Source organism: Myxine glutinosa, chromosome 4 (genome assembly GCF_964187855.1).
Source record: "Myxine glutinosa chromosome 4, kmMyxGlut1.1, whole genome shotgun sequence".
NCBI lineage: Eukaryota > Metazoa > Chordata > Myxini > Myxiniformes > Myxinidae > Myxine > Myxine glutinosa.
Genome location: NC_136264.1, coordinates 17,111,520 through 17,124,301, shown reverse-complemented (window position 1 = coordinate 17,124,301; position 12,782 = coordinate 17,111,520). Strand labels below are relative to the sequence as shown.

The following is a 12,782-nucleotide window of genomic DNA, read 5'->3' as shown; positions in this document are numbered from 1 at the left end:
GGAAGCAAAGCAAAATGTTTTCACACCTTCCAGCTTCACGCCGTCTCCAAGATCGAAATCAACATTTCCTCCATCTGCAGCTCCCTCTGTGCACAGCTTACATTTGAATGTAGCTGCCACACTGGTTAATGACCCTCTCAGACCACTACATTTTTGATGAACCCACTCAGCGCACATTGTACATTGAATGGAGTTCACTCCGACACCCTTCCTGCACACAGCACATGGCCACTTCCCAGTTCTTTCCAGCTCACCACATGCTTTACCACTTGCCATCACCTTAGTCTTTCCGATATTCACCTTCAGACCTTTTGTCTCCATACATTCCTTCCACTTGTTCATCTTTTCCTTCAGTCCATCCATACTTTCCGCAATCAACACCAGATCATCTGCATACAACAACTCCCACGGTAAACCCTCCTTTACGTTCTGAGCCAGCACCTCCATCACAGCTACAAATAGTAGTGAACTTAGTTAGTACCGACCCCTGATGCACTCCCACCTTCACCTCAAACTCACCACTCACTGTTCCCGCCCTTCATCCTTACAGCTGTGCGCGCTCTTTTGTACATAGCAATCACGACTCTAATCAACCATTCCTCCACTCCTAACTTCCTCATTGCCCATGTCACTACTTCGCATGGAACCCTATCGAATGCTTTCTCCAGATCAACAAACCCAAGAAACAGCTTCTTTCTCTTCTCCATGTACTTCCCCTGCAACTGCCTCACAATAAAAAGCGCGTCTGTCGTTCCTCTTCCTGGCATAAATCCAAACTGCATTTCGTCAATCTTCACATTCTTCCTTATCCTCCTCTCCAACACCCTTTCCAATACCTTCATTCCGTGCTCCAATAACTTTATCGCTCGATACGAGCCACACAGTCCAGAGGGTCACCTTCCCCCTTGTATAGAGGGATGAGGGTACTCAGTTCCCAATCCACTGGAATGTGGCCTTCTTTCACCACCAGATTACAGATCTCTGTCATTCTCTTCACACCCCAACTTCCTGCTGCCTTCAACATATCTCCCACAACTCCCATTGGCCCTCCAGCTTTTCTACTCTTCATTGCTTTTATCGCATTATCGCTCAGCCTGGTGTTTTCGTAGCGGCTAGGGTGCCAGCTGAGGATCCTCGGATCCTGGGTTCGAATCCCGGTCGATCGCTGAATTAACACCAGGGGGGTTGACTCAGCCTGTCATCCTTCCGAGGTCGGCTAATTGAGTACCAGTTCACTGGTAATTACATGTGTATCGCAAGAGGTGACTAACAGGGTTGGCAGCAGGAATGACATCCGGCCGTAAAACATTGCTTCAAAAAGGGGACCAACAAAAACAACAACAACCACAGTGCCCGAAAAAGGCCAACCCCCGCTTTGCGGGGAAAAATGGCCTCTAAAGGTGGTTTTTATTTATTTATTGCTTTTATCGCTTCCTCAACTTCCTTCTCAGTTATCTTCTCTGCCGGTCCGAAAACTGGGTTACTCTCTATGTTGCCACCCCATTCATTCTCTGCATTCAACAGCATTTCCATATATCTCATCCAACTTCCTTTAATTCCATCTGGATCCAAAACGATTTGTCCCACTTCATCCTTCAAGCAACTCAACCCCATCACATCACACCTCTCTTTCGCTATCTGCTTTGCAATGCTGAATACCGCTCTCTGACCCTCTTCCGAATCCAAGCGTTCTCCGAACATTTTCCTACATGCCTCCTGCGCCTTTGCTACCTCTTTCTTTGCAGCCTTCTTGGCTGCCTTATAACTTTCATGCTCTGCTTTTTCTGCCCCCGTACCCTTCGCCTTCTGCCACTCCTTGAACTTCTGCCTCTTCTCGTCAATCCTCTTTCCAACTTCATCATCCCACCACCATGTTTCCGAGTGCCTCGGTGGTCCTTTTGTCCATCCACATACCTCACCAACAGCTCCCAACAGACTATCTTTCATTGACATCCAACCACTTTCAAGCTCAACCACATCATCCTCGACCCTACTCAGCCTCTCTGTTAATGCATCCCTCACCCGTCACCTCTTTCAACCTCCACACCTTCATTTTCGGTTCGTACTTCACCCGCCGAGCTCTCCTCGCACCTTTCAACCTTATGTCGCAGACAACCAAGTGGTGCTGTGAAACAGCCTCCTCCCCCAGGATCACCTTTGTGTCCCGGACGTGCCCCCTATCTCGCCTACGCACCATCATGTCGTCAACGGTTGTCGTCGACCCACCTGACGTGTATGTAACAAGCTTATTATCCTCTTTCTGGAACTAAGCATTACAAATCAACAAATCAGCTCCATCAGCAAACTCCAAAATCCTTTCACCTTCTCCATTTCTCACACCATATCCGTAACCCCCATGAACTCCCTCAAAACCGTCCATACTCCTTCCCACATGTCCATTTAGGTCTCCTCCTACCACAAAAACTTCCTCATCTTTCACGTTTTCCATCAGCTTCTCTATCGCACACCAGAACTTGTCCTTCTCTTCATCGCTCCGACCATCCTGCGTAGCATATCCCGAGATGACGTTCACCAAGAGCTTTCCAATCACCATTTTCACCATCATCAACCTATCACTCACTCTAGTCACACTCACCACACTGTCTACAAACTCCTCAGAAAACAGGACACCAACACCATTCACGCCCTCCAGGCACCCTTGCCACACAAACCTGTATTTCTGTCCCTGCCTACCCTTCACCATTCTCACACCACTTACCTTCCATCTCGTCTCTTGCACACAACATATGTCCACTCTTTTTCTGACCAATACTTCCACCACTTCTCCTGATCTCCCTGTCATTGTCCCTACATTCCATGTCCCAAACCTCAGAAACTGATCTCCACATCGGGCATCAGACGTTTCGTCGTCATAAATGGAGTGATTTCCACCCTTGCTTCGATCGGGTTCCCCACCTTGAGTTTTGACGAGAGGGAGTGGGGTCCCCCATGGGGTACTTCGGGCTGTACCCTGCCCATATGAGGTTGTAATTGTCATGGTTCTCTTTTTGAGGCAATGTTTTTCTGGCCGGATGCCCTTCCTGGCGCCAACCCTTTTAGTCGGCTCTTACTACACGCAGGGATACAGTGTACCTATTCTAAACCGGGGTACACACCAGGATGTGCACGTGTTAATCCCCATACTAACTTTGCTACTATGGCGGTGCATATATATTTTAAGTTTCGAAAAAAATGTTTCAAAAGCAAACTAATGTATTATAACCAAACATTGAATTATTCTAATAAAATTGTTCAATTTTTTTGGGGAATTATTCTAATGAACTGTCGAACTGTCTCCCTTGACATATCACGTGCCTTCGATACGGTCTGGCACCCCGCTCTGATCACCAAACTCTCCTCGGAATTCTCCACGCATGGCTTGCGGACCTCCTCTCTTGTCGTGGTCAATGTGTGGGCCTGAATGGGTTTCTCTCATCTCCCTTCCTGTTCAGGATGGAGTTCCCCAAGGCAGTGTTCTGGGCCCTGTGCTTTTTCTGGTCTTCATCAATGATCTCTCCAACTCTCTTGAAAACCCTCTCTATCTCTATGCTGATGACTCCACTCTCTGCCGCTCAATTTCTCATCCCTCAGATCGGCAGTCTGCAGCCTCCTCACTCTCTGCAGACCTAGACAAAATCACAGACTGGTCAAACAAGTGGAACATGTCTTTCAATCCTGACAAATCTCACACTCCTTCTATGTCTCTCTGAAAAGACCGACTGGACAACCCTCCCATCTACTTTCTGAACAAGCCTCTCCAAGAAGTTCTGTCACTCAAGCTTTTGGGTCTCACTAACTGCCATGATCTTTCCTGGGAAAAACCACATTTCCAATCTGGCCTCCAAAGCCAGTCGCCGACTGGGCATCCTCCGTCGTGCAAAGTCCTTCCTTGGCACACCTGAGCTCCACACCACATGCAAGTCTTTCATCCGCAGCTCAATGGAATACTGTTCCCCCCTCTGGGCCGGTGCTCTTGCCTCACACCTAGCTCGGCTTCACGCTGTTGAAACCAAAGCTTTCAGAATCATTGGAATCTCCCGTGATGAAGCTAACTCCGAGGGCCTTTCACTCTCACCGCAACTTGGTAGGTGGTCTTTCTGTCTTCTACCGACTCCTATCTTGCCGAGCTCCCCCAGCATTGGTGGGGGATACGTTCCTGTAAAATGCCATGAATGTCAGAACTGCAAAAACATGAGGGCATAGTTTCAATGGGAAAAGGGGGGATAGGTTCCCAGCAGATCGTGATTCAGCAAATATCCATGAATGTCAAGGAAAATCCCACAAATGTCGATGAAAATCGGCGAATGTATGCTATGATGATGCCATAAGGAGCAGCTAGTAGTTGTACCAATTGATGCGTGAAGTGTTTACATTCTGTACAGTAACTCGTGGGGAGTGATGTGATATGCAGCTGGTGGGGCATCCCGGGAAACTTGCTTCTAGCACAGCGAAATTATTTTTATGTGGCCACGAAAAGCAGTGAAAACGCAAAGGGCACAGCGGCGAATGTATAAGCAGGTCATGCTTGTGGCTCATGGAAGATGTTTTTTGCGTACGTCCAGCTGTTTTTTTGTGTGGCTGGTAAAATATAGGTTTTAGAACTGTTATGCTCACAGCTCGTAAAAATAAAATAAAAACTTTGCGCTCACCAAAAACCATGAATGTGTGAGACATAGAGCCGCGAATGTAGAAGAAAATCAGTTTATCAACCAGGAATATGTTGAGCCTGCAAATGTTGGGACCGTAAATGTCAGGGTCCGACTGCATTTTAATACAACTGTTTAATTAAATTTAAATTTAAGTTTAGATCAAAGAGAAAATCTAAGAAACTTTAAGACAGGTCAGTCTTTTGGAACTGCCACTGGTAACATGCAACGGCTGCAACGCAGTGCTATGTGGCGCATGGTCGACTTGTCGGTGACGAAAACGACACCCCTCACTGGCTTTGCGAGCGCGGAGGGTGCAGTGAGATCCTGTCAGGGCTAAAAACAAAACCTGACAAAGAGCAGATGAGCTCCCAGAGGGATCCAACAACCATCCAGTAAGGAGATGGTGTCTCGTGAAAAAACACCCATCCAGTTTGGACTGGGTTGAGTCATACCAAAGGCTTTAAAAATTGTAAGTGCTGCTCAACAACAACAACAACATGCATTTTAAGGCCATTTTCCCTGCTAGAGTGGGGGTTAGCCTTGCGGTCCCCATGACAATCTTCTCCATTTTGCCCTATTTTCTGCACCTCTCCTTGTTAACCCCCTTGCCCGCATTTCTTCTTCCACCATCTTTAGCCAAGTCTTTCTCGGTCTTCCCCGTCCTCTACTTCATTCCACATTTATTTCCATCACTTTTCTCAACCAGTCACTTTCATCCTTCCTCAACACATGACCAAACCATCTCAACCTGTTCCTCTTCACAGCATCCATCACAGGCTCTATTCCCATCATCTTTCGCAATTCATCATTTGTCTTCCTCTCTTTCAACGATACTCCACACATCCACCGAACCATTCGCATTTCCACCCTTTCCAGCCTTCGTTGCTGCTCGACGTTCATTACCCATGTCTCGCTCCCATAAATCATAACACTTCTCACACATGCAGCATACACCTTTCCCTTCAGCTTCAACGACGCTCACCACCTCCTCATCAGCACGCCACTCAATTCCCGAAAGTGCTGCTCCCTTGCTTGAAAAGGATAGAGCACGAACAATCCCCATTGGGTGGCATCCATGGGGAAGAGGAAATTCATCCTGAGAAACTGCCCCCTTGAGTATGACGAGTATGAGTATGAGTATGAGTATGAGCATGAGTATGTGTATGAGTATGAGTTGCCCGGTATTGAGTATGAGTTACCTTGAGTATGAGTTCCCGGTGTGTACCCTGGTTAGAATAGGTACACCGTATCCTTGCGTGTCGTAAGAGGCGACTAAGAGGGTTGGCGTCAGGAAGGGCATCCGGCCATAAAAACATTGCCTCAAAAAGAGAACCATGACAATTACAACTACATATGGGCAGGGTACAGCCCGAAGTGGAGATCGGTTTCTGAGGTTTGGGACATGGAATGTAGGGACAATGACAGGTAGATCAGAAGTTGTGGAAATATTGATCAGAAGAAGAGTGGACATATGTTGTGTGCAAGAGACGAGATGGAAGGTAAGTGGTGTGAGAATGGTGAAGGGTAGGCAGGGACAGAAATACAAGTTTGTGGGGCAAGGGTGCCCGGAGGGCGTGAATGGTGTTGGTGTCCTGTTTTCTGAGGAGTTTGTAGACAGTGTGGTGAGTGTGACTAGAGTGAGTGATAGGTTGATGATGGTGAAAATGATGATTGGAAAGCTCTTGGTGAACGTCATCTCGGGATATGCTCCACAGGTTGGTCGGAGCGATGAAGAGAAGGACAAGTTCTGGTGTGCGATAGAGAAGCTGATGGAAAACGTGAAAGATGAGGAAGTTGTTGTGGTAGGAGACCTAAATGGACATGTGGGAAGGAGTATGGACGGTTTTGAGGGAGTTCATGGGGGTTACGGAGATTATTGTGTATTGTGTGATTATATTGTGATTATATTGTGTGAGATTATATTGTGTGAGATTATATTGTGTGATTATATTGAGTACGAGTTATAGATTATATTATAATAGATTATAACCTAGATTATATTGAGTATAATTATATATTGTGAGGTGTGATTATATTGTGTGAGAAATGGAGAAGGTGAAAGGATTTTGGAGTTTGCTGATGGAGCTGATTTGTTGATTTGTAATACTCAGTTCCAGAAAGAGGATAATAAGCTTGTTACATACACGTCAGGTGGGTCGACGACAACCGTTGACGACCTGATGGTGCGTAGGCGACATAGGAGGCACCTCCAGGACGCAAAGATGATCCCGGGGGAGGAGGCTGTTTCACAGCACCACTTGGTTGTCTGCGACATAAGGGTGAAAGGTGCGAGGAGAGCTCGGCGGGTGAAGTACCAACCGAGAATGAAGGTGTGGAGGTTGAAAGAGGTGACAGTAAGGGAGGCATTAAAAGACAGGCTGAGTAGGGTAGAGGATGATGTGGTTGAGCTTGAACGTGGTTGGATGTCAATGAAAGATAGTCTGTTGGGAGCCGTTGGTGAGGTATGTGGATGGACAAAAGGACCACCGAGGCGCTCGGAAACATGGTGGTGGGATGAGGAAGTTGGAAAGAGGATTGACGAGAAGAGGAAGAAGTTCAAGGAGTGGCAGAAGGCGAAGGGCACGGGAGCAGAAAAAACAGAGCATGAAATTTATAACGCAGCCAGGAAGGCTGCAAAGAAAGAGGTAGCAAAGGCGCAGGAGGCATGTAGGAAAATGTTCGGAGAAAGCTTGGATTCGGAAGAGGGTCAGAGAGCGGTATTCAGGATTGCAAAGCAGATAGCGAAAGAGAGGTGTGATGTGATGGGGGTGAGTTGCTTGAAGGATGAAGTGGGCCAAATCGTTGTGGACCCAGATGGAATTAAAGGAAGATGGAAAAGATATATGGAAATGCTGTTGAATACAGAGAATGAATGGGATGGCAACATAGAGAGTAACCCAGTTTTAGGACCGGCAGAGAAGATAACTGAGAAGGAAGTTGAGGATGCGATAAAAGCAATGAAGAGTGGAAAAGCGGGAGGGCCAATGGAAGTTGTGGGAGATATGTCGAAGGCAGCAGGAAGTTGGGGTGTGAAGAGAATGACAGAGATCTGTAATCTGGTGGTGAAGGAAGGCCGCATTCCAGTGGTTTGGGAACTGAGTACCCTCGTCCCTCCATACAAGGGGAAAGGTGACCCTCTGGACTGTGTGGCTCGTATCGAGCGATAAAGTTATTTGAGCATGGAATGAAGGTATTGGAAAGGGTGTTGGAGAGGAGGATAAGGAACAAGGTGAAGATCGACGAAATGCAGTTTTGATTTATGTCAGGAAGAGGACTGACAGACGCTCTCTTTATTTTGAGGCAGTTGCAGGAGAAGTACATGGAGAAGAGGAAGAAGTTGTTCCTTGGGTTTGTTGATCTGGAGAAAGCATTCGATAGGGTCCCACGCGAAGTATTGACATGGGCATTGAGGAAGTTAGGAGTGGAGGAATGGTTGATCAGAGTAGTGATGGCAATGTACAAAAGAGCGCGCACAGCTGTAAGGACGAAGGACGGGAACAGTGGTGAGTTTGAGGTGAAGGTCGGAGTGCATCAGGGGTCAGTACTAAGTCCACTACTATTTGTAGCTGTGATGGAGGTGCTGGCTCAGAACGTAAAGGAGGGTTTACCGTGGGAGTTGTTGTATGCAGATGATCTGGTGTTGATTGCGGAAAGTATGGATGGACTGAAGGAAAAGATGAACAAGTGGAAGGAATGTATGGAGACAAAAGGTCTGAAGGTGAATATAGGAAAGACGAAGGTGATGGCAAGTGGTAAAGCATGTGGTGAGGTGGAAAGAACTGGGAAGTGGCCCTGTGCTGTGTGCAGGAAGGGTGTCGGAGTGAACTCCATTCAATGTACAATGTGCGCTGAGTGGGTTCATCAAAAATGTAGTGGTCTGAGAGGGTCATTAACCAGTGGCAGCTACATTCAAATGTAAGGTGTGCACAGAGGGAGCTGCAGATGGAGGAAATGTTGAGTTGGATCTTGGAGACGGCGTGAAGCTGGAAGGTGTGAAAACATTTTGCTACCTCGGAGACATGCTGAATGGAGAAGGTGGATCAGACTCGGCAACGGTTGCAAGAGTGAGATGTGCATGGAAGAAGTTTCGGGAACTGAGTGGCGTGCTGATGAGGAGGGGAGTGTCGTTGAAGCTGAAGGGAAAGGTGTATGCTGCATGTGTGAGAAGTGTTATGATTTATGGGAGTGAGACATGGGTAATGATCGTCGAGCAGCAACGAAGGCTGGAAAGGGTGGAAATGCGAAGGGTTCGGTGGATGTGCGGAGTATCGTTGAGAGAGAGGAAGACAAATGATGAATTGCGAAAGATGATGGAAATAGAGCCCGTGATTGATGCTGTGAAGAGGAACAGGTTGAGATGGTTTGGTCATGTGTTGAGGAAGGATGAAAGTGACTGGTTGAGAAGAGTGATGGAAATGAATGTCGAAGGAAGTAGAGGACGGAGAAGACCGAGAAAGACTTGGCTAAAGATGGTGGAAGAAGAAATGCGGGCAAGGGGGTTAACAAGGAGAGATGCAGAAAATAGGGCAAAATGGAGAAGATTGTCATGGGGACCGCAAGGCTAACCCCCGCTCTAGCAGGGAAAATGGCCTTAGAATGCATGTTGTTGTTGTTGTTGTTGTTTGAGTATGATGCCATTGATATGACGTCACTGGTGCCTAGAGTATACCGGGAAGTGACGGTATTTCCCCCAAGCTCAGTGGCTATGTTAAGTGTTTGGCGTGTGTGGTGTGTGTGTGTGTGTGTGTCAGCACTATTACGAGCCTGAGCCCATGGAAAGAAAAATAATAAGCATTCAAACACTGGCGAATTAACCCTAAATCACTTCAGAAGCAAAAAAATTTTTTGAAAAGTGACAAAATAGGTGTCATTGTTTTCACCTGTATGTAATCAGTGGTTGAACTTAAAAATTAAGCTCCCCCCACTTATCTGAGGAGTTTCAAGGTGAAACTCACTTGGTCAACCAACAAGGCCAAGGGGCCAACCAATGAAGACCAAGGGGCTTTCCAAATAAGTCAGACATAACGTGGTGGAGAAGCACCGTTCAGGAGAGGATTATAAGACGATTTCAAAGTCACTCATTATCCCTTTGAGTCGGTGAAATCCATCATTAAGAAGTGGAAGACGCATCATACGACCACCCAGACTCGGCCCAGATCAGGTCGCCCATCCAACTCAGCAGCTGGGCAACCAGGAAACTGGCTCGGGATGTCACTGCAAATCCAACAATGACTTTGAAAGATCTGAAAGGCTCTTTGTCTGAGATGGGGGTCAGTGTTCATCAATCAACAATATCCCGTTCCTTTATAAAGCTGGCCTCTCTGGAAAGGTGTCAAGAAAGAAGCAGTTCCTGAAAAAGGTGCATCCAAAAGCTCGTATGTCGTTTGCGAAAAAACATCTTGATGATACTGCAGACATGCAGAATAGAGTTTTGTGGTCAGACAAGACAAAAATTACATCTTTTGGTATAAATTCAAAGCGTTACATCTGGCAGAAGCCTAACAATGCACATCAACCAGTCAACACCATTCCGACTACCAAGCGTGGTGATGGCACATCATGTTATGGGCTGATTTTCATCACACGGGACTGGCAAGCTTGTCAAGAAATAAGTGACAATGGATGGTGCAAAGTACATGAGAATCATTAATGAAAACCTGCTTGAGTCATCCATGAATCTGAACCTGGGGTAGAGATTCACATTTCATCAGGAAAATTATCCAAAGCACAAGGCTAAAGCCACAATGGAGTGGCTGAATAAGACTAAAATAAATGTTCTTGAGTGGCCCAGTCAAAGTCCTGACCTGAACCCATACACCCATTGAACATATGTGGTGAAACTTGAAGACTGCAGGGGCAAGAATATACCAGAAGTAAACTAGAGCAGTCACGGTGTCGCCAATATGCCTCCGAATAGTCCCACAACAGGAAGATGTTCTCGATCACTGTCCTAAAAATAAACAAGTTTGATTTAAATCCCTTCAGTTGTTTTCAAGTATCACACTTTCACCAGCCTTGACAGGTTTCACATTGATCAGTGACGCAGTTTCAGAGAAGGGATTTTTTGAAAAATATCGGCTTTCAAGCGCATATGGCGGCCAAACGACATGACCTACAACATCATCATTTTCAAATTACATGCAACAATGGTGTTAGATGATATTTGTAAAATTTTGCATTGATTCGGGTAAGCGGTTTCAGAGATATAATTATTTAATATTTTCCTTCAATCCAATACAAGATAAAATGCCACACCATGTGACAAATTATGTTTTCGTGATCATCTTTTAATCGCCATGCCTAGTCCATGACATGTAAAATATTGACTCAATCGATTTGGTAGTTTGGGAGAGCATTTTTTTTAAAGGTTTTAGGTTAAATCCAATATGGCTGCCAAACCACGTGACCTATGATGTCATAAATTTAATATTTCAATACAAATGGGTCAAAGATCATTTGCATGCAATTTCAGATTTTTAGGAAAACGAATTTCATTAAAACATTTTTGGCTGGTATACCACTTCACCTATGATGTCATCAATATCATCCTTTTGTTCCCCATTGGGAGTACTTGACAATGTGCCAAGTTAAAACAATTTACAATTCAGCTGTTTCCGATAAATATTTTTTAATTATTTGCGTTCAATCCAAGATGGCAGCCATACCACATGACCTATGACGTCACAATTATCATAAAAACATTCTGCATGGGTGTCACTCCTACCCTGAAAGTTACGTCTCAATCGGACATGTGGTTCCGAAGAAAAACGAGGTTTAGCCCGTACGGACAACCCAAAAACATAATGCCTCCGGCCACCTTCGGGGGTTATTATATCATAAAAATATTATAAACCACAAACACTTGTGATTACCTTTTTATACAGTCACTACTGCTGTTTAATATGAAAATGAAAAACAATATGGAGGAATCCCGACGTCCTTGAGACATTCTATCTGTCCTTATCGCGCCCGCCACAAAATAACGGACGAGTTTAGATCTACTGCAATCTATATACCACAAAAAGGATAATAACATGACACTTCCTGCCACTCCCATAGGAGTGGGTGTACGAGTTCATCTAAATGTGGCATTATTAGTAGAGGGTGAATACTTTTACAGACCACCGTGGGAATCAATTACTGTATCTGTGGAAAGGTGCGTCATCAGGTTTATCAATCTAGTACAATACAAACCAGCAATTCTTCCCATTTGTCGTATAAAAATGAACTCCAGATGAGTGTGAATAATTTTACAATTGGATACGAGTGTAGGTGTACTCACGGCTCCAAAGTACGGCGCTTGGTGCACGACGCCAGTACCGCTCTCCTCAGTCACGTACTCGTCACAAAGCACACGGAAAGCTCCATTCTGCTGTAACTGAACAGAGGAGAAATCACAACAGGGAGTCACCATAACTGCAAACGAAATGGGGTCTTGCAAAAGTTCTTGCTTTCGTGCATGTATAATGTTTAACATCATAAACCAGACAAACCGATTAATCGAGAGGATTAAACCCATCGACCATGTCTTTTCGGTACACTCACATCCCACATTTCCATAAAACTAACATGCCAACATAAGTTCTTCTCCTACTCCTCTTCCCTTTGTAAGAGCTGAGGTTCGATGGCACAAAGCTCCTGCTCTGCCAATGAGCAAGATCCTCCTCCACTTCCCTATGTCCTCAGCCAACTCTCTCCACTCTCCAACCACCTCCACCTTACTGGTATCTCTCCTCACAAAATCCTGCCATCTCAACTGTGGTCTACCTCTTTTCCCTATCTCTCTCAACCTATCCACTCTCTTTGTCATTCTCTCTTCCTACATCTGCACCAAGGGTCCAGCCCACCTCAGCTGGTATTTCACCAATCTCCCCGTCAAGCACATCTGCACGCCAATCTCCTCCCTCAGTTGATCCATCATTCTTCTAGCCACCGTCTTAACTCCCACAATCCTCCTGACCCACATCACCTCTGTTTTCTGCATGCTCATTTCCAGGCTATGTTTCTCAAATGCCTTCTTCCACTCCCCAAGTACTTTCTGCATCTCCTGCCAACTCTCCACAACAACCAGATCGTCCGCATACAATATCCTCCCCAGAATACCCCTCATGTTTATCTTCCTGCTTACCAGCT

At 45.8% G+C, this 12,782-nt stretch overlaps 1 protein-coding gene across 7 annotated transcripts in view; it reads right to left on the bottom strand.

Annotated features, from left to right (window-relative positions):
• Positions 1-12,782, bottom strand: part of IARS1 (isoleucyl-tRNA synthetase 1) — a 212,201-nt gene that overhangs the window by 156,756 nt on the left and 42,663 nt on the right. For all 7 annotated transcript variants that reach the window (XM_068111971.2, XM_078775506.1, XM_078775509.1 and 4 more), the window contains one exon: positions 11,932-12,027. In XM_068111971.2, the coding sequence (XP_067968072.2) occupies positions 11,932-12,027 (96 nt within the window). The remainder of the gene's footprint in view (positions 1-11,931; positions 12,028-12,782) is intronic.